This window comes from Macrobrachium rosenbergii, chromosome 4, assembly GCF_040412425.1.
Source record: "Macrobrachium rosenbergii isolate ZJJX-2024 chromosome 4, ASM4041242v1, whole genome shotgun sequence".
Classification (NCBI taxonomy): Eukaryota; Metazoa; Arthropoda; class Malacostraca; order Decapoda; family Palaemonidae; genus Macrobrachium; species Macrobrachium rosenbergii.
This window is the reverse complement of record NC_089744.1, coordinates 50311599-50337302: the sequence shown is the minus strand read 5'-3', so window position 1 is coordinate 50337302 and position 25704 is coordinate 50311599. Positions and strand designations below refer to the sequence as shown.

Genomic DNA, 25704 nt, shown 5'->3' with positions numbered 1-25704 from the left:
AAAATCTGTGGTGGTCCCTCGATGAAAGGGAAGGGGGCGGGGGAGAGCAAGCATTTTACACCATTAGAATTGGGAATATTTTTGTCATTTATACTATATATATATATATATATATATATATATATATATATATATATATATATATATATATATATATATATATATATGTATGTATGTATGTATGTATGTATAAAGGGTACTCAGCCAAGAGGAAAGTGAAGCAAAGTGAAGGATCTTTTCCTTACATTCTAAGGTGAAAGATCTTGCACTACGTTGTTTCGCTCTCCTCGTGGCCTTACATTTTATATCAGGTAGTCGTTCCCGTGATAGAAGTTTATATATTTATATATATATATGTATATATATATATATATATATATATATATATATATTATATATATATATATATATATATATATATATATATATATATATATATATATATATATATATATATATATATTGTCACGCTTCAAACCACAAAACCAACCATAATATGACAGTCAGATACACTACTATTTGGACTGTCCTAAAAGTAGCATAAAATAAGACATTAGTAAGAAAGTGACATAAGAAAAAGGGCCTCTCGGGTAGGGTCCATAAAATGCAGGAAAATACTTACTAAATAAATTAAACAGAATGTTATCCTCATTACTGATGTTGGAAGTACGTTGGGAAGAGAGAAGAAAAACGTTTCGGTACTGCTGGATAATTAATGGGAATAAAGATTATCAATAGAGGGCGAGACTAGATCGGATGATGTTCTATCCACTACTGGGAAATTTACGATCAAATACACTACGGCAGATTAAGTAGATGTGTGAACACTGACATTATAAAATAAAACAATTTTAGTGGCACATGGAGTACTCATTAGCTTCCTAGCCATATTAAGTGTCATGAGCCGTAATGAAGGCTTTGCAAAAATCAGCTTCTTTTCCACAACATTCTATTTTAAACTTTTCAGCACTAACTAACTTATTTCCTTAATTTACGCATAAAAGATGGCGTAAGTTCAGTCTGTAAATTGTCATGATGCATCCCCTGTATTAAAAGCCCAGGAAGTAGCTGCTTCCTGGGAATGTAATACAGGGAATGGATCATGAAAATTTACACTTCCTGCTACTTCCTGGGATTTTAATAAGGGAATGGATCATGAAAATTTACTGACTGAATTTAAGACATCTTTTTATACGTAAATTAATGTTGATTTCAAGGTATCACACGTGATGTCAACGTCATTATGATATTCTCGAAATACAGGCACAAGACTCAACTGTGGTTTAACCATGACTCTATAAACTCAGTGGATAAGGCAAAACAACACAAAACTAATAAATGACGGAAAGAACAAAAGAAAGAAGGAAACCTCACCATGACATGAACTTTTAAGAACCGTCCAAACATGTAGACAAAATCTGCTGCATACAGGTATAAGGCAAAAATGGAATGTAAAGTCAAATTTACCATGGGAATCAAAATGCAAACAATGTATAAATATTGCAGGAACTGAGTTTCATTTGGAAATTTATACAGCTACGGAACTCCAAAGGTAAATATCTGTTCAGTGATCAAGGGTCAGGGTTAGGGTCAGGGAGGCTTCACTGGTGGACCATACCATAAATTCGATATCGTACGAAATTTCAAAGGGAGGCCAAAAAAATCTGCTTGTTCACTATAGGGAAGACAAAAAAAGTGGAAAACAAATACCTACAGAAATTTAAGTAAATAATACAATGCATAACACTCCGAAAGAAAATAATTTTGATGAGATCGGCATTCATTGTCACTTCAGACCATATCGGGTGTAGAGAATGGACATTAAAATGCTAGAAATGCTCAAGGCTTAGAGATTCACAAAACAAAAGTAAAGAGAGGTTCCATATAGTGAGAGGAATGTTTGAATATGAGAGATATTCTATGAAAAAAACAGATGCATTTTAGTCGGTCAAAAGTCAATTCGGGCATTAAGAACGAAACAAAACACAACGACTCACCTGTTCCGTACCTGAAATTCTGAAACACTACAAGATGATACTTAAAAAAGGAGCCGAAAGAAAAGAAAGACCTCAATTTAATAATAATGATTCTCAACGAATAAAGGACAATTAGGCTTCAGAACAGCAGATGTTAATTTTCTCATTTGCATATGAGTAATTTACTGTTGATTATTGTCCCCCTCTGATAGAATTTATATCTAATAACAGGTAAATAACAGCCACCAGAAAAAAAAAAAATTCGGGGTTTCCTTAGCCTTACTAATCATATCTGCCTAACAATATTCTTGTATCATTTGAAGACCTGACTGACAGTATCCAAATCTGTTTCAAGGAAAAGCACAGAAAAGATACAAAACAGGACCTGAATACACTATATAGACAAAAGCAACTATAAATGTAAGACTTGCCTAGTCTTATCCAGTGAAGGAACTTGTGAACAAAAGTGAATGTTAATAAAAACAACGGCTACCTGTGATGTTTACGGAGGCTCTCCTTAGAAAAACCCTTGGGGCTCTCACAGCTGCTGCTCCGATCAAGGTCATTCTCGCTCTCTGTCTCCACGGAACTCCTTGATCCCTGAGGGCAAAATGATGAAAGATATGACATCTTCAACAAGTTTTAAGTATACCTTAGTTTTACCAGACCACTGAGCTGATTAACAGCTCTCCTAGATCTGGCTCGACAAACCCTATACTAGTCATACATAACAGAGATAGAAGTACAGACTGAACGTTTTAACAATAAAAAAGTGAAGAAGAATGGTGTTAATATAATGGGAAAAAAGGGGGAAAACCCCGATACATACAGTGAGAAACTACTCAACTCATCTGAAGAACACAGAGGCCATTTGATATCCAGCAACTTCCACACTAATCAGTGTCAAAGTAATAACACCCTTGATGTCAGAAACATAGACAATTTTTGCATAAACTCATAACTTAAAGGTAAAGGAGTAATCTCTCTCTCTCTCTCTCTCTCTCTCTCTCTCTCTCTCTCTCTCTCTCTCTTTTCTTTTTTTCTTTTAAATATCTCAACATCTCATTTGAATATCATCACCATGGACGTTGGCTGAATGATATTAGTTTAAAGAAAATATGACATGCGAACACCTTAAAAATAAGCACATCACTTTTATGAGTTTCTCAATCTAATAATTATAAATGAAAACTACATAGAGAAATTGAATCCAGTAAGCGATACATGATTTGAATAGGTTCTCGAAATTAAAACTGAAAGTAACATGGAAAATATGGGTTGAAAGCGTAGTCCGCTAAGCAAAGACATCTGAGGACGAAATCATTATAGGTCGAAGAATGTTAAGGCTACTGAGTTCTTGTTAAATATGCTAAACTGCCACATTAATAGAGCTTCTTAAGATTCTAAGAATTTAATATACTACTGCCATCCCGCCTCTTCCAATTTTTATCATCCGTACCACACACACACACACACACACACACACACACAGGCATGAAAAAAACACCGTATAATTTACAAAGATAAACAAAAGCAACCTTGGCCATTTTCGATGTCCCACGTGAATTAGACCATTTCGTTATTACACTCGAAAGGATTTCTCTCTCACAAAATAAATTTTTTATAAAAAATAAAGAGAAAAACCGGATAAATGGCATTACATTAAAATAAAATCAAACCTTCTACACGATATTGTTTCTTCCATTCTTGGGTAATCAGTTACAACTGAATATGTTGATAAAATGTTCTACAGACCATAGAAGTCTACAGCAAATGGTTTTGTTTATCGCATGTAAGGTATACAGTTCAGGCTTGTGAATACATGGAAAGATTTCATGTAGTTAAATACTAACTCCTTGACCAGCTAAACATTCATAATTGAGGCATGCAGGTTATCGTCCGCTTTACTGGTAGGTTTACTTTACGAAAATTATAAGACGGGGAGATTGCCTTAAATTTTATTTACAAAGCCCACTTCATAAAGAATAAAATAAATTTAGTATTGTAAATCTGAACTGAACTCTCAAACCGATTTCCGTTTAATTGAGGCTAACAACTAAGTCACTGGAAGGTAACAATGTTGATTATCTGGGCGCCCTTGGGGCATTGTTCTTACTTTTCCAACTATACCTTGCAAAACAAAAGCATAAAAATTATAATTATAATTAATACATCAAATTCAGAAAACAAACTGAGTTTTTTAATAGTTAACAATAACCATGAATAGCAAGTATTTTACCTACTGGTTCTATCGAAAACTAAATGAGTGTATGCCGTTGCCTCATATTACTTGAAAAGCAGTAGTGCAAGCTGAAATGGACCATACCATACAGTAGCCCTGAATTTTCGAAACCAAACTGAAACATTTAGTATACAGAATGATTTGCTGCTTTTGGGGAACATAAACATGAGGATGTTTCAAGATTAAGAATGATACCTTAGAACTAATAACAGTTTTAAGAATGATATTTTAAAAACTAATAATAGTATGAGTAGTAGTAGTAGCAGCAGTAGTGAAAACAAAATCCTGAACTTACCAGACTCACTTGCGCCCTAACTCTCGGCGAATCGGGTGGAGGTGAACCCTGGGCAAGGGTATATATGTCCCTTGGAGACCCTGGAATACCACCACTCTGTACAGCTGGCTGGATCCCCAGCATACAATAAGGGTCGCTGAAACCTGCAGTTGATAAGCCGAGGGTGAGATTAACTTTGCCACTGACTGATTTGATGTCACTTAGCCTATGGAGAGTGGTGACAGAATACTGTGCGTCCAAGTTATACAGGCATAACCTTAGATGTTGAATATTTTCATAAAGGGAAGGTGCGAACTTTAGTATAATAAAGTATGCTTAAAAACTGAGTTGCGTATTGCAGAAGTAGCAAACTGGGTTAGTGGCACGGGTCAACACCAGCACTAAGATTTTGGAAAAGGAAGTGGAAATAAAGGTAAAAGAGAATGCAGCGGACCCTTAGGTATTTTACTTGACCCTTACAGAGAAAAGGGCATGTGATACTTATTCGGGTAAGCTGATATAATTCTCGCCTCATATACAATCCTCCGGTGAACAGCAAGTGCACACCTACAAAGCTGCTGGAGTGAGTAGTGCTGTCTTCAGCTGTACGTGGCAAATCAGTGCACCTGATAATCAGTGGTTGATGTTTACCTTTAATTTCCTTACAAATTCCTGAATTCAGATTTTCCCTCTTCACATTGTCTTAAATAGAAAATCTGGAGCAATCCTCACACCAACATTTAGCAAAGTATAAAAAGAGAAATAGAACAGGGACACCTATAGTAAACTGTATATGATAATCTGTCAGACAAGATTCCGACCACAGTTGTAGCGATTACATTCAAGACCTTTATTCAGTGAGATCTTGGGGACAGTTCTGGTATAATTTCATTTTTATAATATCGACAATATTCTTTAGCCTAGTCTACATTTTCCTCACCTGAATAAATTATTCTTGAACTTATTGTACTATATCCAAGGTCACATGCAGAGCTGGATATGTTTTGACACTTCGCCATCTTTCCCAAGATGGCGATATATGTACCCACAATTAACACTTACCCTCAAGCTTTTGGGTATCCTACATAACAAAAACAATAGCACTTGTAGGGTCATGAAAAAAAAAAATCAATATTGACCACCCTAAACACATAATCTTGCATTGTGCATTTTATGTACAGAATGTTTCACTTAATCTTGAGCATTCTAAATATACATTATTTCATTCTCATGCACATAAAAACACAAAAGGGCGATCAAATTTTGTTCACTTCTATACCAGTCCCTCCAACCGTTATCATAATTCAAGAATTATTCGTGAAGCATAATTTACAGGCTAACAAACGAGGAGAAAAACACATAATGTCGCATAGAGATAGGAAAAACAAATACACAAGAAGGAAATGTATAATATAAATAATTAAAAAAAATGTACATAAAAACTATCCAGGAAGGCAAATGAAAAAACAGGTAAGACAGCCACAGTACATCACACTGATACTTATAGAGAGGGGTACGTCCAATATCTAATCAAGGAAGATTCAAATAGTCTTAAAATATTTAAATAAATGATCCTATGAGATACAAGTACTCGCGATGAAGTTGTAATCCTAATAACAGAGCATTAAAAAATTGGATTTTTTTTTTTCACTGAAAAAATCATGCACTGGATTTTGGCTTGCAATGCCTCATTTCCTTCTGACAAAGAACAGCTGCCAAATATTTGCAAGAAGTTAAAATCGCGATTCCTTAAAGAGGGAACGGCTGTAGATCCTTTCATTAACCACTGTTACAAAATGCTGAATTCTTGAGTATTTAAACTAAACTAAAGCATATGAAATGGAGACGTGGGCTAAATATGTTCATTAGCGATAGAGGTCGATCTCTGTAGTTTCAATGAATAGTTAAATATTGTGCAATAAAAGTATTACTAGAATTGTTTTCACCAGCTCTGGCAAGAAAAAACTTCAAAAGCTGCTGAACAATCATCTAAGCTTCTCATATAATGCAGTGGACCGCTCTAGAGGCCTCAATGAACTACAATGAGGAAAAATTGCTAAAGGCTGTTGAAAATCTTGAAGGGAAAAGCGCTGAGAAAATAGAGCCGGAGCAGCATCAAAGGAACAGCAATGAACGCAAATTAACAGTGAAATTTGTTCTTTTGATCATTTACAAGTGCCCATTTACAGGACAGTGGTAAAAGTAAAGAAGGGGAGAGGAAAAGCATCACACGAAAGCCAAAGGGAAGCGATACCTCAGCCCCTTTACAAGAGGAAGGTACAGGAATTACGAAGAAGACGCAGAGGCAGAATTTCAGTTTATCAAATCATCCACAGAATGTTGTCAAGGCTTTAAAAATGTGAAGAGAGAAGCGGGCAAGGGTAAAATCGGGTGTTATAAATATTAAACACGAAACAAGCAACACATCAAAATCACGAGACTTCAGTACAAAAAATGAAGGAGAGTGCAATTGTTTAACGGAATGAGCTGCAAACCAATGCACTTCTATCAGAATGTGAGTACAGGAAAAATCACGAAACTTAAAACAACTAAAATAAAACAAAACAAAAAATCACTAAACCTAAAACAACTAAAATCACGAAACTTAAAACAACTAAAATCACGAAACTTAAAACAACTAAAATCACGAAACTTAAGACAACTAAAGTCAAGATAATTAAAATTAGCGGACAGGAAATTATTTGTGACACAGACAATTATATGACTGGCACGAAGTTGTAACACTGAATGACAAGTATACAAATAAATAAAATAACATAATTGGTCTGTTGTACAATCACTCCTCGCTACCGTTTACATGTTTACTTCAATATTCGGTTTTCTCTACCAAATGTTGAACTAATCCTTTTTCTTTCCTAGAAGGAATAAAATGTAACATGAACGAACGGACTTACGGCATCGAAATAATGGAAACATAGAGGTTGGGTTCAGTGGGAATAAAAAAAAATATGGAAAAGTACCCAATTAATGTTGATAATGGAAAAGTTGTCAAAGAGTAAAAGATTCCTTTCAACACGTTGGAATGAAATCCTTAGGAGAATGAAAACCTTACAGTTGACACCTTATCAATAACCAACAATATAAGTGAGGATAATAATGTTCCTTAAAGGATAATGCACTTTGACATGAAGCAGTCTAATTCTACACAATAAACAATGACGCTAAGAATTAACACGAATTGTCATTTTCACTAAAACTGAACACACATGAACATCTAAAAATTCTTCAAGCACCTTTACCCTGGTTCACATTTTAATCCTAGAAGGAGAAGACCAAGAAGAGAGAGAGAGAGAGAGAGAGAGAGAGAGAGAGAGAGAGAGAGAGAGAGAGAGAGAGAGAGAGAGAGAGAGACTAGTTGACAGGAGAGCATACATAGAAATTAAGTCAATTTTCAATCCTCTTTCATGGCACCATCTGGCTACTCTTTGAAAACATTAAATATCATCTATGCAAATGAACATAAGTGGTACGATGAACATGTGTAAAATAAGCCCGTTCTCCTTTACAATGATAACGAAAATGATTTTGTACTTACACCATCCAGGGGATTTCTTCAGTACCGACAACCACTTCAGCAGCCGACTGTAATTTGGATATTCATTTCCCCCACACCACTCTAGGGACTTTACTGGCTCGCCCATAAAATATTTGGCATCAAACTTATATCATAATGCTGATGTGAAACATAAGCCTTAAATGCATGCAGCGCCGTATTTGCTATTATGAAATTCTGTGTTAAATTCAGCGGAGGTTTTTGCTTCCTTTTGTATACCTAGGCACTCAAAATGTTAGAGAGAGAGAGAGAGAGAGAGAGAGAGAGAGAGAGAGAGAGAGAGAGAGAGAGAGAGAGAGAGAGAGAGAGAGAATAACTTTTTTTGTTATTTAATACAATTTAAAGCTCAGGAGAGAGAGAGAGAGAGAGAGAGAGAGAGAGAGAGAGAGAGAGAGAGAGAGAGAGAGAGGAAGTCGCAGTGAACTGTTGCTCTGCATGAATGTGTTAAACATTTGTGCGTGGGAGTTAGCGTGATTGAGACTTGGAGCTATGTAACCTGGTTAGGGACCAGAAAAATGGTCCTTTGAGGCTAATGTGTAGGAAAAAACAACTGAAAATTTAAGGTCATTTCTATATGACAGCTTTCAGTTGATTAAAAGCCAAACACTAAGGGATTAAAAAAAAAAGTGGGACGTTCAGGATCATATCATACAACAGACAGTCTAAGATGCCGATCGATTAACTGCTGTTCAATCACAAGACTCTAGACGGACAAGGAATAAAACAAAATATTCCACTTCTTTTAACGTAACGCTGGTTCAAGCGGATCATAGCCAGCAATAAAAAGGTTCCGCCCAGGTCGGGCGATCCACCATTAATAACATAGGTAAAGATACTTAAGTGGGTGGGGCACAACAGCCTTGAATATAAAATACGTTTGCAGATACTCCAGGTATCTGAATGCTACTGAATCCTTCATTGTTTTCCGGCTGATTTTTACTGATTTTCAAGCAGATTAAGGAAGAATGAAAGTATGAGTATCTACAATGAGTTTTTCTGATGGAAAAATAGTACTTTACTGACAGCTGGGCTTATAGGTCATACATATCGACTGTGCATATTTCAGCTATCACTTTACATGTTGATAATAGTGATGTATTAAAAACGATAATCGTGCCCCACCCTAAAAAATATATGAATGGATGAAAATTTCAAATAAGTGAAAAAATTACTTTATATTATATAGCACTTTCTGAGATGAAAAGGAACTTGAAAAAACGATATTTTTAGAAGAATCAGAGCACTGGGAAGCATTCTCCTATGGCCCAGCCCGTTTTTAAAGGTCTGAACTGGTAAAAAGGACTCCCAACACTGCGGGACAACTTACAAAAGAAGCATACTTTAATGCTTTTCGTTTTATTGTGCTTTATCTCAAACTTAACTGTGGTACTGTAAAATTAAATACACAAGCGGCAACGGGAACCATGAAAAAATAAACTGGCACTGAAAGATTGTCGTCCGTCTAGAGCTAGTTACAAACATGTGCACTGAAAACTACTCTAGCTTTTGACACGCACACGTACAAACAAACACACTCCCCAGTGCTTGCAAGCATGCAATATTGTTTTCCCCTACGTGGACTCTAAAAATTCCATGTCATTTCTACGGTGTTCTTTTCAATATCTTTTTCTGAAAACCTTCACGGGGTAGTTAAAATTTTTATGCCATTATTGTCAGCAACAAATGCAATTTATTTTACTACTCTGATGAAGTGTCCTATTTAATACAATACTTTAAATTGCATTATATTTTTAAAATTAAAAAGGTAAATGAAAATCGATAGAACGCTTTAGATAACGATGCCATCTCTATCGCTGCATAGCAGGCATCAATTCCTGCCATATAAGGCATGTATATACAATGAAACAATCAATCAGAACACCTGGAATAGTAATGGCTTTCCATTGAAATGCAACAGGCATAGACACTTGCAAAATATGAAGCAGTTGTGATGCAAAGCTTTAGGCGAACACAAAATAATATCAAGCTTTGCTTTTGTAAGGCAATCCAGCCGTATCATGTCGGAAACTCGTCCACAGGTGAGACTCATATGAACTACTTAAATTATTGTATGCACATTTAAAGAAAAATACAATCGGCAAGTCGGCATAGTTGGCATCACTGCTTACTGATGAAATTAATGATTTAAATTCGCTGAACCTTAATGGTATCTGAAACGTTGAAAATGTATTAAATTTTATAACTTTTTTGTATAATTACAGATTTTCTGTGCATGAAAATTTTAATGTTACAATTTACAAAAATGACAAAGGACTAAATAAATAAAGAGACATCATAAAGGCAGGTGGGCCCGTGTCATGAGAGATGTGCATCTAACGACTTAATAAACTTGAACGAAAATATTGTGCAATAAAAGGAAATCTGGGACGTGTCTGAGGAAAGGTGGGTTGGTTCTCAGCATCCACCTTGGGGAACGCTACGTGAGCTGAGGCTAGCCAGGGGAGAACAAGTCACCTATAGCCGCGGTTCCCGACATGATGCGGACAGGCGAGAGCAGAGGCGATTCGGCAGAGCCCATGCACTCACTGTCCAAGCTGTTCTGGCGACTGGAACTTCGAGAGCCGCCGTTGCTGCCCGAGCCTCCAGCAGCACCGCTGGAACCAGCAGCAGGGAGTTCCGGTACTATTCCCATCATACAATAAGGGTCGCTGAACCCTGTTGGGATAACATTTTTCCTCTTCAAACCCGAAATGGACATTTCTATAATCTCATAATTACCTTCACCGAGGCCATTTCCATTTTCATTCGGAATTCTGTACGATTAAAATACATTTTCTGTGGCCAATTTCATGTTCTTATTACAATATAGCTGGGATGAGAGAGAGAGAGAGAGAGAGAGAGAGAGAGAGAGAGAGTTCATAGTCTAGTAGGCTATTAAAATGTCTGATGTAAGAAAGAGAAGATGCCAGCAAATGTTTAAAAATAAAGGACAGAAAATACCTGTAATCTGATTGGAATTAATAAAAAGCTGCTTTCCAGTTATGCATACATCTGAGTCTAACATGAACTTTGATGAAGAATTCCGTAAAATAACATTTTTTCTTCTAGATAATATTTGATTCAGAAAATCATTCTAATCCCCAACACACTCTTTCCACGGCTTTTCCAACATCAGTAAACATTTATACATAGTAAATTTAAACAACTATTTGAGTTTTCCCTCCTTCATAAAGAGGTCTACCTCTCAGGTTTTACTCCTAAATAAAGGAGGTAGGGTAATTAATACGAAAAACTATATTTCGTTTTAACGCTACCGGCTACGATTACCAGACGAGCAGCGACGCATGTCTGTAATTATATTATGCTTTCCTATATTTTTCGGGAACATTCTCAATCTGAGAACCTAGCGTCCCCGGGTGAAATGTATGAGGAAATTCTCTCTGGCAGCTATGGTCTTGATGCTACATAAACGAGAGTGGAGCTCGGAAACTGCCATTCAGCTAGGTAACAATTCCAGTTTATTTCTTCTTTTTGTGAACATATACCTTAAATAATTCACCATTTAGTAATTTTACACGAGTATGTCTAACTCTAGACTGTGACTCATACTTCATCAGGAAAACTACTTGTGATATCAAATCGTGTTGGTCTCAACAGATTTCTTTAAAAATGTTGTGTGTCTTCCGAGAAAAGAATTTCCATCAAGGAGAGTCGGGAAATGCTCCACGGGAAAGGTTATCGTTGGCATGAGTTATGGCATCTAATCCCTGTTAAAGCCCAGATGATCTTGCGGATTGCTGAGCACTCTTAACAGAGGCTTTAACTAATAACAAAAAAAAAAAACTGTCGTAGTAATATTCAGGAGGTAAACCAAAGTCGGTAGTCAGGGTAGAGTTTCTTTATTAACTTGCCAAACTTTTCCTTCACATCATATTACTCAGAAATCAAATTAAGAACAGATTAAAACTTTGGAATAACAATAACCAAGAAAATGTTGGGTGGAAACCGACCTAAAAAGGCCAAACAGGTACTCGATTTTTGAAAAGGTGATTACTTGAGCGTCTCTGATATATATATATATATATATATATATATATATATATATATATATATATATATATATATATATATATATATATATATATATATATATATATATATATATATATTATATAAATTTCTGACTAACATCGGGATCTATCCCCAGTTTCTCAAATGAACGGCAAGGTCGCTACCAATCTACCACACAGGTCATACAAGAGGTTGGAACCTAAGTACTTCTATACCTGAGGTTTTTCCATGGTTTTTCCTGGACATCTGCTGCCTAACATATCGGCAAATTTTACCCACTTCCCGAACCACCAGTGAGTCAATTGGTAGCATTTCATTCTAAGTACGCCTTCAGCGTGAATATGATATAACTAATGAACACATGAGCAGGTGTTTCGCAGAAATAAATTTCTGGGCTCACATATATACGGATATGTATATGTATATATGTATATATATATATATATATATATATATCCATATAGAGAGAGAGAGAGAGAGAGAGAGAGAGAGAGAGAGAGAGAGAGAGAGAGAGAGAGAGAGATGCAGCTGCATGACAGCAGGTAAGATAATGTGCAGATTTAAAAAATGATGGAGTTGAAAAGAAAGCACGAGTGAAAGAAGGCAGAATATCAGAATGTAATATAAGAAGTCGAACAAGACCTGTCGGGAAAGTAAAATTTTGTGTATGGTGAAGAAAATTTAGAGACAAAGTTCATGAATGAATGGATCTCAGAATAAAATATGCAAAAGAAGAGATGCTTTCTGAAGTCAGCGCAGTCCTGGGTTGAAGGTAAGAGTACTCTGAAGATATACTGAATGTGGATAGAATTGGTGGAAAGGGTTAGTGTATGGTTGAACATACTTACGGAAGTGATGGCTGAGGAAGTAAGGAGGTCGTTGAAAAGTCTGAAGAATGCAAAGGCACCAGCAGTTAATGGGACTACAAGCATGATGTTGTGATACAGAAGTGAAAGTGTGATTTGTAGCTGACCAAGCTTTGTAAGATAAGTTTAGAAGAGGGAAAGGTTCTAAGGGAAGCGGTAAGCAGAAAAAAGCTCTGTTGTTTTTAGGTAAAGGTGACTTAGGTGACTGTAAGAATGGTAGGGGTATAGGATTTCCATTCCAAGGTAAGTGCATGTTAAGATTTTGATTGAGAAAGAAAGACAAATGACAGAAGGGCCCATAGGAAAGTGCTTTGTGGGTTTCGACAAGGTAGAGGGTATGTCAATGAAAGTTTTTTTAAGAAAATGACAATCGAGTTTTTATTACGATAATAGTTATGTGAGAAGTTTGAAAGTAAAACAAAAATTTGTGTGGCAAAGATGGATTTTACAAAAGGTTATAATATCACTGATAAAGGCAAAATGGAAGGTGTTAAGAACGTATGGTGTGGGAGTTAAGCTGTTGAGGCAATTTAAAACTTTTATTTTCGAAGTGATGCACATGTTATAGAGTGCGTTGGTAGGAAAGTGATTGGTCTGCCGTAAAGTGGATGCGACATACAGTGTATTCGATTCAGTGGCTGTTGGATATTTTCACAGATCAAGTAATGGGAAAAGTCAGAAACGAGACATCATATATAGGTACACAGTAGCGGGGAAAACAAAGAGTCTTGAATAGTGTGGAATGGTTGATGTTTGCAGATCATACAGTACTGACTAGGGATAATTGACGAAAAAGCAGCTTAAACTTAGAAGGAGTTTGAAAGTGTTTGTAAGAGAAGAAGAAATGTGAGTAGAATGAAGGTTATTAACATAAATGGAAACTAGGAAGATGAGCAATGGATGTTATATGAAAGGTGAAAGAACTGAATAGCTTCATTTATATGGTTATTTGGTAGGATGAGTGGTGAGTTGAGTCACAAAAAAGAAACAAGAAAGGTAGCAGGGTATGTGCAAAAGATGTGGAAGAGAGTTAAATTTTTCATAGGAGCCAGGGTGCGAATGCATACAAGGAGTGTTGAACCAGCTCTTCTTAATGGAGATGAAAAGTGGATGTCGAAAGATTTAAGGAAAGAAATTAAAGTTGTTGAGATGAATAGTTTGTATAGTTCATGTGAAATAAGGCAACTGACAGACGAGACTAAAGATGCATGAAAGTGGCAAGAAGGTTAGCACACATAGAAGGATGGGTCTCGAGATTTGAATGGTTTGGTCATGTAGAAACAAAAGATTCGTCAAAAAAGTATGTAGAATTCAGAGGTCTTAAAGAGGAAGAAGAGGTGATCTAGAAAAACGGAATAAATGGCATCAGAGCAGTATTGCAAAAGAGCGATCTCAATGTCCAGGAAGCGCATGAGTGCGTGAAAGACAAAGTTTGAATGCCGAGTTGGAACGGTACTGGAAATTAAATTAATCTGTCGACACTACCTAATTTAGGAAGGAAATCTTTCCAGAAAAGAAAAATAAAAAGAAAATTATAAAATGTTATTCAATGTTAACACTATATATCAATGATTATATATATATATATATATATATATATATATATATATATATATATATATATATATATATATATATATATATATCTACATATGTAAATATCTATATATATATTATATATATACAGTATATCACACACACACACACATATATATATATATATATATATATATATATATATATATATATATATATATATATATATATATATATATATATATATATATATATATATATATATATGCTTGCAATTCTCAGGTTATACGGTTCAACGAATTCCTTTCCTTTTGCTTTCAATCTTGGAATTCTCTCCCCTGACTCTTAAACCTATTCCCTTTACAAAGCAAAATCTTTTGCTTTCTTCATCTTGAAACTGCATAGTTTTCATTTGTTTCGTCTTTCTTGATTCTTCATGCATGAGCTAGAAACCTACATAAAGTTGCCCATTCACTGACCTTTGCTCTTCAAAGAAGTACCGTTCCAGTGGTTGTCTTTTTTTATTTTTTTAGGAACTTTACCTGTGCAAGGAATGCTCTTGAAAGGATCACAAGTTGCTACTGTCTCTTCTAAACCAACAACCACTGCACTGAGACCTTCTTTGCACATGCCTCTAAGGAGACTGGTAGTTCCCCTTCGAACATCCTGATTCTTCTGAGAGAAATCACATCTTTCCGCAGCAGGCAGGATGCATAAAGGCTAAGGCCACGTAAGCTTCTGCTGTGAAAGATTTGGAATCCTCTTATAGCAGACTAACGCAACAACAATCACATTTCTTTCGCAACCACCGGCGGATCCAATATAACGAGTTACCCGCCGTACTGTAAGGGATCTTGTTAATTCTTACTTTAGTTATGAACTGTTGGTGTAAATTCATATGAAGTCCCTTCTGTCTGCTCAGATAATTTATGCAGAATTTATATCTTTCATTTCCTCTGAATCTTCAGGGCCTCCTGCAAAGCCGGAGGAAAGAGATAGGAAAGTCAACCACATCTATTCCTGACTCAGGTCCTCTCTTCTTTCTCTACCCTGCGCAGGCTCGCATAACCACCCTCATTCGGGCTTAAGAGCGATTTTAAAAACTGTGCCTTTTCATTTCCAACTGAATTTTTAAATGTATTGAGAACGTAATTTATTCTAAGAAGACCGGGCCTATATTTCAAGAATATATGTCTAAAGGCATCAGTCACTGCTACTCATGTCCAACAAAACAGGCATCGGTTCTGATCCTCACCATGGCAAGTGCACTCATCATCATAAAATAATTTCCTTAAGTTGTAAGCTATTTCTAAGGTATGGTAAATTCTATATTATTGAGCTATCGTGGCTTAACATTTGAATGCGTATATAACAGCACATCACCCAAGTCCATACTAGAAAAACCTAAAAAAGAGATAAAAACACATACGCCATATTTCTAATACAGTACACAGAAATTAAGTATATATACGCGAATAAAAAAATACGAGTATATATCACACCGACATTCTCGAGAAAAAGCGTTATTAGAAAAAAAATAGTTAAGCGCCAAGAAATGCAACATGTCAGTGAGTCAGTCGTCAAAACACCCACACGCAGATGTGGGAGGAGATAGCTTAGAAAGTGCCTTTCGTTTTCAGACATATATGTTTTCAGACATATATATATATATATATAATTATATATATATATATATATATATATATATATATATATATATATATATATATATATATATATATATATATATATAACACATCATTTGCTAGATTATGTGTTAGGGCACAGTAGATGGCCGAGCATGCTGATAGATGTAATGGTGACAAGACGCTGTTGGTATTATTTATTCTCAACTGCACTGAACAGAAAGTTAAGGTAGATATAAGTTTAAGTTGGAGAGAAAGGGGTGAAAAATGGGACTGAATGTAATCCAGATACGGTGTTTGGTCAGAACGAAGTAACATATAAAGAAAATGTTTGAAATGGGGGCAGATGCTACAGACAAGTTGTTGTAAAATAGGTGGATGAGAATTATGCAAAATTCAAGGATGAGGAATAAAGCCCATAAGTTTAGTTAAGGAAAAAGATTTAAGGTAAAACTGAATGAAAGGAGAGAAGATCATGTACATATATACAAGAGGATGGAAAGAGTACCAAAGAAGAAAGAGAGATAAAAAAGAAGGTAAGCAATAAAAATAAAGGTGAAAAGGTGAACAAGAATTTTAAAAAGAATTATTTGTTTTACATGAATTTCAATGGAAATAGGAAGATTAATGGACAAATGAATCTCATAATAAAAGGCATAACTGGAGAAATAATTTATGATGTGAATGTATTCCACAGTCGATGGAATAAGTATTTCGAAAAGAGAGATAAAGATGAACGCCCGACAATGAAAATGTTTTGTGTAAGGTTAAGATTGCTTGTGGATGTAATTGCTGAGGATACAAGGTCTACGAATAAGAGGCTGAAGAGTGAAAACTACCTAGAGTTGTAGGAATAGCAGGTGAGATATTGTGGTACAATGCTAAATATGTGAATGATTAGCTGATGGATGGAAAGGTTCTGAAGGAATTAGTAAGGAGAACAGCCGATTTGCTGTAAAAATGTAAAAGTGATACAGGAAGCTGCAAGCGTTAAAATTACATGCATGGAAAGGTTTTCATTAAAAAAGTAAGGCAGATGGCAAAAGGACAGACACGGGAGGCTATTTCTGTTTTAGACAAGGAAGTGAGTGTGATGACCAAGTGATTTTTATGAAAAAGTTAGACATGTTGAAAAGTAAAAGCAAAATCTATACGAGGAATACATGAACCTAGAAAAAATTAGAAAATTAATGTGAAGGGTGTTGATCTAAATCATGGATGATAAGTGTTTTAAGAGCATTTAAAAGTTTTGAAGATAATGCGAGTTACGCGTTGGAATAAGCACATGGACGTGTGCCTGTTTTAGTGAAAAAGTTAGTCTCAGACAAATGGGTTAATGTTCGCAGACAAAACAGTACGGATACTAAAATAAACTACACAAAATAGTGGTAGAGTTTGAAAATGTTTTCATGACAGGAGAACTTGGAAAATTTAAGAAGTTGCAGCAATGAATGTTAATATAAGTGGTTAGTCTGGTAATGGTTCAACTGCAAAGGTATTCAGAATTAAATAACGGGTGAAAGAAGAGACAAGTCACAGAATTTGTAAGCCACAGTGGGAATTATTATGAGACTGTTGTGCCAACTCTCCTCAACAGAAGTGAAATGAGAACACTGAGTGCAAATGAGAGGGAAAAGGTCGCAGTTGCTGAGATGAACCGTTTTCTTGGAAAATATGACTTATAAACAACTATAGTGGTGTGAAACAGAGAGATAGGCCGAAGAGTTGGAAAAATGGGGGGCGTACAACAAAGGATGAACCAGAGCGTTCTGAGATGGTTAGGATATCATGAAATGAGGAAGGACAACATGTTGGTGGAAAAGTGTACACAATTTGGAAGGTTAAGAGGGATGAAGAGACGAAGATCTAGAAAGTGCTGGATGCATGGACTGAAAGGGTCATTCAAGAGTAAAGGCCTTAACATTCAGGAAACCTTAGAGTGGATGCAAAATAAATGGGGAATGGTAAAGTATGTATGCAGGGAGTTTGATACACTGCAGCCATCTCTTTTATGTAAGTGCATATAACATCTTATTCTGCGAGAGTTGTGAGCAACAACCACAGTATGAACATGGCCGTGAATGTTGATTTGGCTTTATCTCTTCATGTTGGTTTTTTAAACCTTACATCCTTTTCTTTTACAGGAAGTGGTTACCCTTCCAGTCTTCTGGAAATTCCTTTTTCATATATACATATATATATATATATATATATATATATATATATATATATATATATATATATATATATATATATATAAAATTTATGGTGTATTCATAAAATAAAAAAATCACGTGATGTATATCTGGAGTCGTATCACAGAAAAATTAAACATTAGGAAAAAGGCCTGATCAGTTTTTCCTCTAGTTTGCAAAGAGTTCTTCAAGAGGACTGATACATAGTGGTAAATATTTACATTATATATACTAAAGTGATATTATAAACGATCATACAGACGGTTGGGAAACAAGTTTCCCCGCCTGATAAGTTAAGGGGGACAAAAGAGGGAGTAGCAGTAAATTCGTTAGCGTCTGAAGTCAGAACTCGATTTTCAGATCCTTATGTAAGCGGGCGGGCTCACGCCTTTGCTTTCGTCCCATGTCAACTGCCCTATTTAAAATCTTTACATTTTACACACTTAAGAAATGAATAGATCATGTTTATACATTTCTTGGCTGATATTCATAGTCTTTCAAGTTTCCTTTTTATAAAACTAGGCAAGGTGATGTTTCTTTCCGGTAAATTATTGGAATAAACGATATTTTTTGTTCCTGTTCAACTGATTAGATCACAAAAAATTGACAGTTCAGAAAAATGAAGATTAAAACATTTCACAGGTCAAGATGCTTCCTGTTGAATCCCCGCCCCAAAAAGAATTAAAAAAGTCTGCAGCCGCTCTGTATCCAACGTTCATACTGAGAAGTTTCCACGCCTTCTCCAAATTTAAATTTGCAAAACAGACTGGTCACGGATTTCTGGGATCACCTAAGGTCGACGTTTCTCGCCATCACAAGTGTGGTCATGTGTCCAACGCAGATCGCGTTCCCCACCGCCATTCAGGATGTCCATGCCTTTCCACTTTTTTATCACATTTTCTGGTATAGACTTTTTTTTTTTACTTTCATAAAGAGACAATGCATGTGTCGCTCACAACTTCTGGAAATACTTCTAATGTTTCCTGTACTTCTTATCTTCAGGACTGAAGTCTTGAGGGTATAAACAAAAAATGTTACTTTGTTGCTCTAATTCTTCATTCTTAAGCCAATAGCCGTTTTAGACATCAGCCCATTACCTTTTCATAGCTAAAGTAGGCACACAGTGGAACTAAACTCTAACATATATAAAATTACAACAAAAACTGATCATATAACATGAATCATATACTGTATATATATCTATATATATATATATATATATATATATATATATATATATATATATATGTATATATATATTATATAATATATATATATATAATATATATATATATATATATATATACATATGTACAATTACAAGAGAAACACAGAATATACGCATTATTACAGTCAATGTAAATGAGACAATTAATTAAACATTCGCATTAGCGTAAATAAAGAAGGAGAGTAATTTTTTTTTTCGTATTTCTTACTTGAGAAGCCCTTCCTCTGTTCTTGTTCTCTTGAAATACATTAAGGTTATGTCTCTCCCTTGCTTCACTCCCTGGGAATGCCCAATAAATGTTAAACTAGAGTAAAGTAACATTCTGAAATTTTTTCATCCCTCGGTGCATGACGTAATTAAATAAAGACAATCTAGGAGAGAGACGCATAAATCCATTTGCAGTATACCAGACACACACACACACACATACAGAGAGAGAGAGAGAGAGAGAGAGAGAGAGAGAGAGACGTAATCCACGAGCTCACACACACAGAAACATGCACACACACATATATAATGCACACTCACACATATATATAAATATTTACCCCGAATGTTTTCATTCGATCATCTATTATCCTCTTTTCTTGAATCTTACATATCTGAGATTTGGGAGGATCTGTCCTTTGTATTCCATCGCTAATATGACAACGTCAAAAGATGGAAGTACTACCTTCTGCAAGTTTTCCATTTTCCTTTCGTGGCTCATATATATATATATATATATATATATATATATATATATATATATATATATATATATATATATATACACACACACATATATATATATATATATATATATATATAATATATGTATGTGTATGTATATGTATATTTACATATATATAATATATATACACACAATACATACATACATACACACACACACACACATACATATATATATATATATATATATATATATATATATATATATATATATATATATATATATATATATATATATATATATATATATATAAGGAAAATTGGAAAAACTTACTGGAAGGTAGTACTTAATCTTTTGACGTCATCAGAGTAACAATGAAATACAAAGGACAGATACATCGTATTTGTACAGAGCATGGCTTCCTAAGAGGTCAGTTCTTTGATGATCTCATACTTAGGATTCAAGAAAAGAGGGTAATAGAGGATCGAAGGAAAACATTCAAGGGTAATTATTTAAATTTCGCCCTTTTGTATACGTAATTAATATTGCTTTCGGAGATATTTAAAGTCAATAACAAGGATTACTGCGTCGGCCTTTGACCAATTAATAAAGTGACTATGGTTATGTCAATGGATGGCCAGAGCATTGTTTGTGTACTCTTTAGAGACTGCAATTTTATTTTGTTTATTTTTTATAGAAATGCCTTCAGATGTTTCCGCCACATAAATACATTCTGGAAGGGATACTGAATATTATATTAGCGTTAATAAGGCTATTTTAAATTACCATTTTTCAAGGTGCAATTATATTTAAAAATTACCCTTATATCTAGTGTTGTCAACAATAGGATGACATCTACATAACATTCATGAAAGGGTAGGCAAGTTAGATCCAGAACGTCCTCTATTTTATGAGGTCGAAACTCCTACAGGAGTCTGTAAAAGAGCAGAGCTATAAGGGCGTGCACAAACAATGCTCTGGCCACCCATTATTGCCTTAACTATGGTCACTACATTAACTTGGTCACAGGCTAACGTTGTAATCCATGTTAATGACTTTAACCGAAGAAATCTCTCTGGAAATAATGTTAATTAAAATAATGTTAATTAAGTGTACATAAGGGCGAAATTTAAATATTACCATGGTCTGTTTTCCACAGTACCTACATTATTCTCTTTTCTGAACTCCGACTTATCCGAGGTCATCAATCAACTCATCTCATACTAGGCCCATGTTCTGTATAAATACGATGTGTCTATCCTCTTGATTAGGGTTTTATGCCTAACAGGAACCCACCCCTCCCACTGGCTAGTGACAACGTCTACACCTACAGTAAGTCAACAGTTCACGGCCTGAGCACTTGCCATTTTTCTGCTGCTTTCGTGGATATTTTCGACGGCTGGAAGTGTCAGTGTCTGAACATGTGTCAGAGAGAGTGATGACCTGTACTAGGAAGAAGAGACCGCTGCTTACCGGTTATTTTACCGACGACGCTCTCTCTCCATCAGCGAAGAGGGGCACCGGAAGAAATGCGGCAACACCAGCTGAACCCTTCCCTTCAGCTCCTCCTCCTCCTCCTCCCCACAACCTTCTCTTCCTTGTCCCCTGATGTCCTCATCGCTCCCTCCTCCTCAACTTTCATCCTTTTCTCCCCCTCGTCCCCCTCTTCCTCCTCTTCAATCGCATCTCAAGTCTCGGACGCGAATCAATTTACACCACTACCCAAGTTTAGAGCGCTACCAGCCGAAGAACGAACCTCTTATGTTGCAACTGTTGCCCTTGAGATGAGCAACCATGGCTTAATCTGACAGCTCGACCGAATCACCGGGGAGAATTCACAGTCGCACCGAAGGACAGAGCAATAGTTGACCCCCTCAGGGTCAGCTTGGATTTCAAGTTATTAAACACAAATGAAAAGTTAAATTTGGCCAGCATCCGCTCCTATTCCGTCGAGCTACCTCTGGAACCCGTACAGAGCTTGCCAAACATAGTCGACGCAGAGAGGAGTGACTAACACATAAAACACCGTCAAGGAAAGTGCTAGCTACTCTCAGAGGACCAGTTCCGCGCCAAGTATGGCTCGGAATATGGAGATACTTCCCCACAGAAGATTATACACCAGAGCCTCTCAGGTGCTTCCGGTGTAGGTGTTATGGCCTTCACCAAAGCTGGTGCAGAGGACCCATAATTTATGGAATCTGCAGTAAAAAGCATGAAACCAAGAACTGTCTGCATAAATTCAAGAAAGGGGTACTTATCAAGCTCAAGTGCCCCAACTCTTCAAAACCACATCATGCATGGTTCAATGAGTTAAAAGCAAAGACGCAACTGTACCTGTACCGGTACTTCGGCAATTGTCAACCAGAAACACGGCCGGGAAGGACCACACAGCCTGAGGAAGCAGCGCCAGTTTCGTGTCAAGAGAAAGACACACAGACCTAGCAACCAACGCCCTCACCACCTCCTCCTCTTCGCCACACCCCTCTCACCTCGGACCTCAAAATTATCATGCAACTGTCTTTGCCACAGTCCCACATACCAATAGCCTTCTCAACCTCGAGAGCGTAGACGGGAAAACACCCAGGTCAAGAGGGCAGCATCCTGACACTTCCTGGAAGCCATCAAAGAAATGACTGGGGTAGACCCATGGGCTGTAAAGCATTATGTCTCTCAGTTCCTAAATCTGGCTGAACAAGATTGCAGCATTCCTGACTTCACTTCCGACGATTTTCCCGGCAAGCAGCACTTCGGCAATTGTTGATCACTTTGATTGGCAATTTCCTGTTTCTCCTACTAATGATTTTCCTCTCCCAGTTCGGCCGCCTAACGTTTAATGACAGAATCCTTCAACTATCACCCTATCTTCCACTCAAGCTCTTATCTCTTTTCTTTATCGGCTGATGAAGGAGGATAAAAACAAAACATAATTATACACTTACATTCAACAATCCTCCTTTCAGGGGCAAACATAGGCCAAGTGCCATTATACTCTGAGAGCACACAGTTCTCCTCAAGAGACAAATACAACAATACGTCTTCCCTTCAGTTATGGAAAAAACCTGGTTTTTCCCTTACTAAATATTATTCTTTTTCGTTCATCGACCCCTACCCCTAACGACTGTTGATTTTATCCTTAACCTTCAAGTAAGTCAAATGAGGTACAGAATCTCCGTAGACTTTACTTTAATTTTCAAATTTTTCCTTCAAAATGGTTTTTAAAATTTTTCCTTATGGCCATCTAGGACTCCCCAGGACTCACTACTGTCATTCTTTCTCTCCTCCTGACGGGCACCTGAAGGTTTACAAGGGCTTTTAATCCCACCTGTTCAACTTTTCATTGAATGACATTTACGGGCTGCTCTATGAGCAAGAGCCTGTGCTGGTATAACGCAAGCTCAATCAAAAACAATAAAAACAACCTTTCAATTTCACTGTAAGTCTTCACGACGTAAAAAGAACGAAATTAACTCCAATCAAGTTTTTCATTTTACCTTTCCTTGATATATATATATATATATATATATATATATATATATATATATATATATATATATATATATATATATATATATATATATATATATATATATATATATATATATATATATTATATATATATATATATATATATATATATTGTCACAAAGTGATCAAGTACCTGGTTTTTACAAAACTATTATATCAAAAAATTTACCTCACTTCAGCCAGATACCTGAAACCTCATAAAAATAATATTACGACTGAACACTCTAAAGGTAACAGTGATCCCTTAAAACTTGCTTATCACTTGAAAAATCAATCTAAGTTTATCAAGTTATGAGTGAGGTAATAACTTGTTAAGCAATGCATATACTAGAGGGGAAAGGACATCACTCCATCAAACAACTATAATTGTTTCCCTGGTCTTCATTCACCTTCTTATAGGAGAAGTGAACAAAACACATCTATCACTACCTTGTGCATACACAAATAACCCTATTCACTGGTGGTCAAAAAATGAAACACTGTGCTTTTAATACTTTAAATACAAAAATTTATTTCTAACTTCAAAAGTTATAATTAGAATTCACAGTCTGAAAAAATTTACCATTACTTGAAAGCAACAAAAGGTTTAGTTAATTCTTAAACAAGATAAATTCACAAAACTTTAATTTATCAAGAAACTGCGTTAACCAAGCAAAATTCACTCTATTAAGATTTACTCCAAAATTTGAGAAGGAAATCTTAACAAATGAAATCAAAACAAGTAAGCAATGTTAAAGTATCAACACATAAAGTTCTAATTAAATCAATGTTAAATCACCAACATAAAATTTTTGTGTAACACTATGAAATTGTAAACACATGAACACACAAAAGAAATGTAAAAACAAGAACATATAAAAAGGTACAAAAAGTTTATCAACATTAATTTCACTAAGGCAAAACCTGTTTAAAGATTACATCCACCTTTTTAAAAGATTATATCCACCTTTTTAGAAGATTAGATCCACCTTTTTAAAAGATTACACCCACCTTTTTAAAAGATTATATCCACCTTTTTACCGTGGTAAAAAATAAGTAAATGCCACTTTACCTTATACAAATTTCTGCACACCATTACATAACTCCTTTTTTCTTTTTGCAGTAGCAATAACACTTTTATCTAAGTCCTGTTACTGTAAACTATCTCTTGTATCACATTCTACCAAGGGGCACTAAATATTGTTAACAGTTTCCAAAACTTATTTGTTTGGGAGAGTGACCACAATCTTACACTCTTCTACATGAAGAGAGAGAGAGAGAGAGAGAGAGAGAGAGAGAGAGAGAGAGAGAGAGAGAGAGAGAACCCTGTCTTTACCAAATCTCTATCTGAACTAACTGGTATTGCCAAAATTCTTCTATGAGGTTAAACCTGGTTGCCAGTTAGGCATTTGTATAAAGTGGTTACCTGGAAGAAACAGGAATAAACTGAGTTTCTCCCCTGGGAAAGAAAGGAAAAAATGCAGTTTCTTCCCCTGAAGAGGGAAAAAAGATAGGGAAATTATTCTCTGGCTCAGAGAACTACACAGGCCTGCCTCTTATCTGAATGATTGACAGTTGTGTAAACAATAAACTTTTAAACTGGCCATGGTTATCAAACTTGTCATCTCATCTCCCTTTAACTGACACACAAGCCTACAGAAAGAGGCATCTTATCTTATCACACAACCAGCCAACCCTTTTAAGACCTGACATGTAGCCTCTCCCCTAAACACTATTTTCAAAGCTACTGACAAACGCAAGAGAAAATATATAAGCATTGCACAAAAACATACATACTACAAAATCACCTCATTATATTTCACAACACATGAGAAATATAAAAAAAAATACATCACATACCATAAGACACATCATTATAAAATATATATATATATATATATATATACATACATATATATATATATATATATATATATATATATATATATATATATATA

General features: G+C 35.6%; 1 protein-coding gene across 1 annotated transcript in view; it reads right to left on the bottom strand.

Annotated features, from left to right (window-relative positions):
• LOC136837582 (BAI1-associated protein 3-like) overlaps nt 1-25704 on the bottom strand; it is a 571736-nt gene that overhangs the window by 278866 nt on the left and 267166 nt on the right. Inside the window, exons 5-6 of the mRNA XM_067102461.1 lie at nt 4514-4656; nt 2470-2576 (exon numbers count right to left, since the gene is read on the bottom strand). Of these exons, the coding sequence (XP_066958562.1) occupies nt 2470-2576; nt 4514-4656 (250 nt within the window). The remainder of the gene's footprint in view (nt 1-2469; nt 2577-4513; nt 4657-25704) is intronic.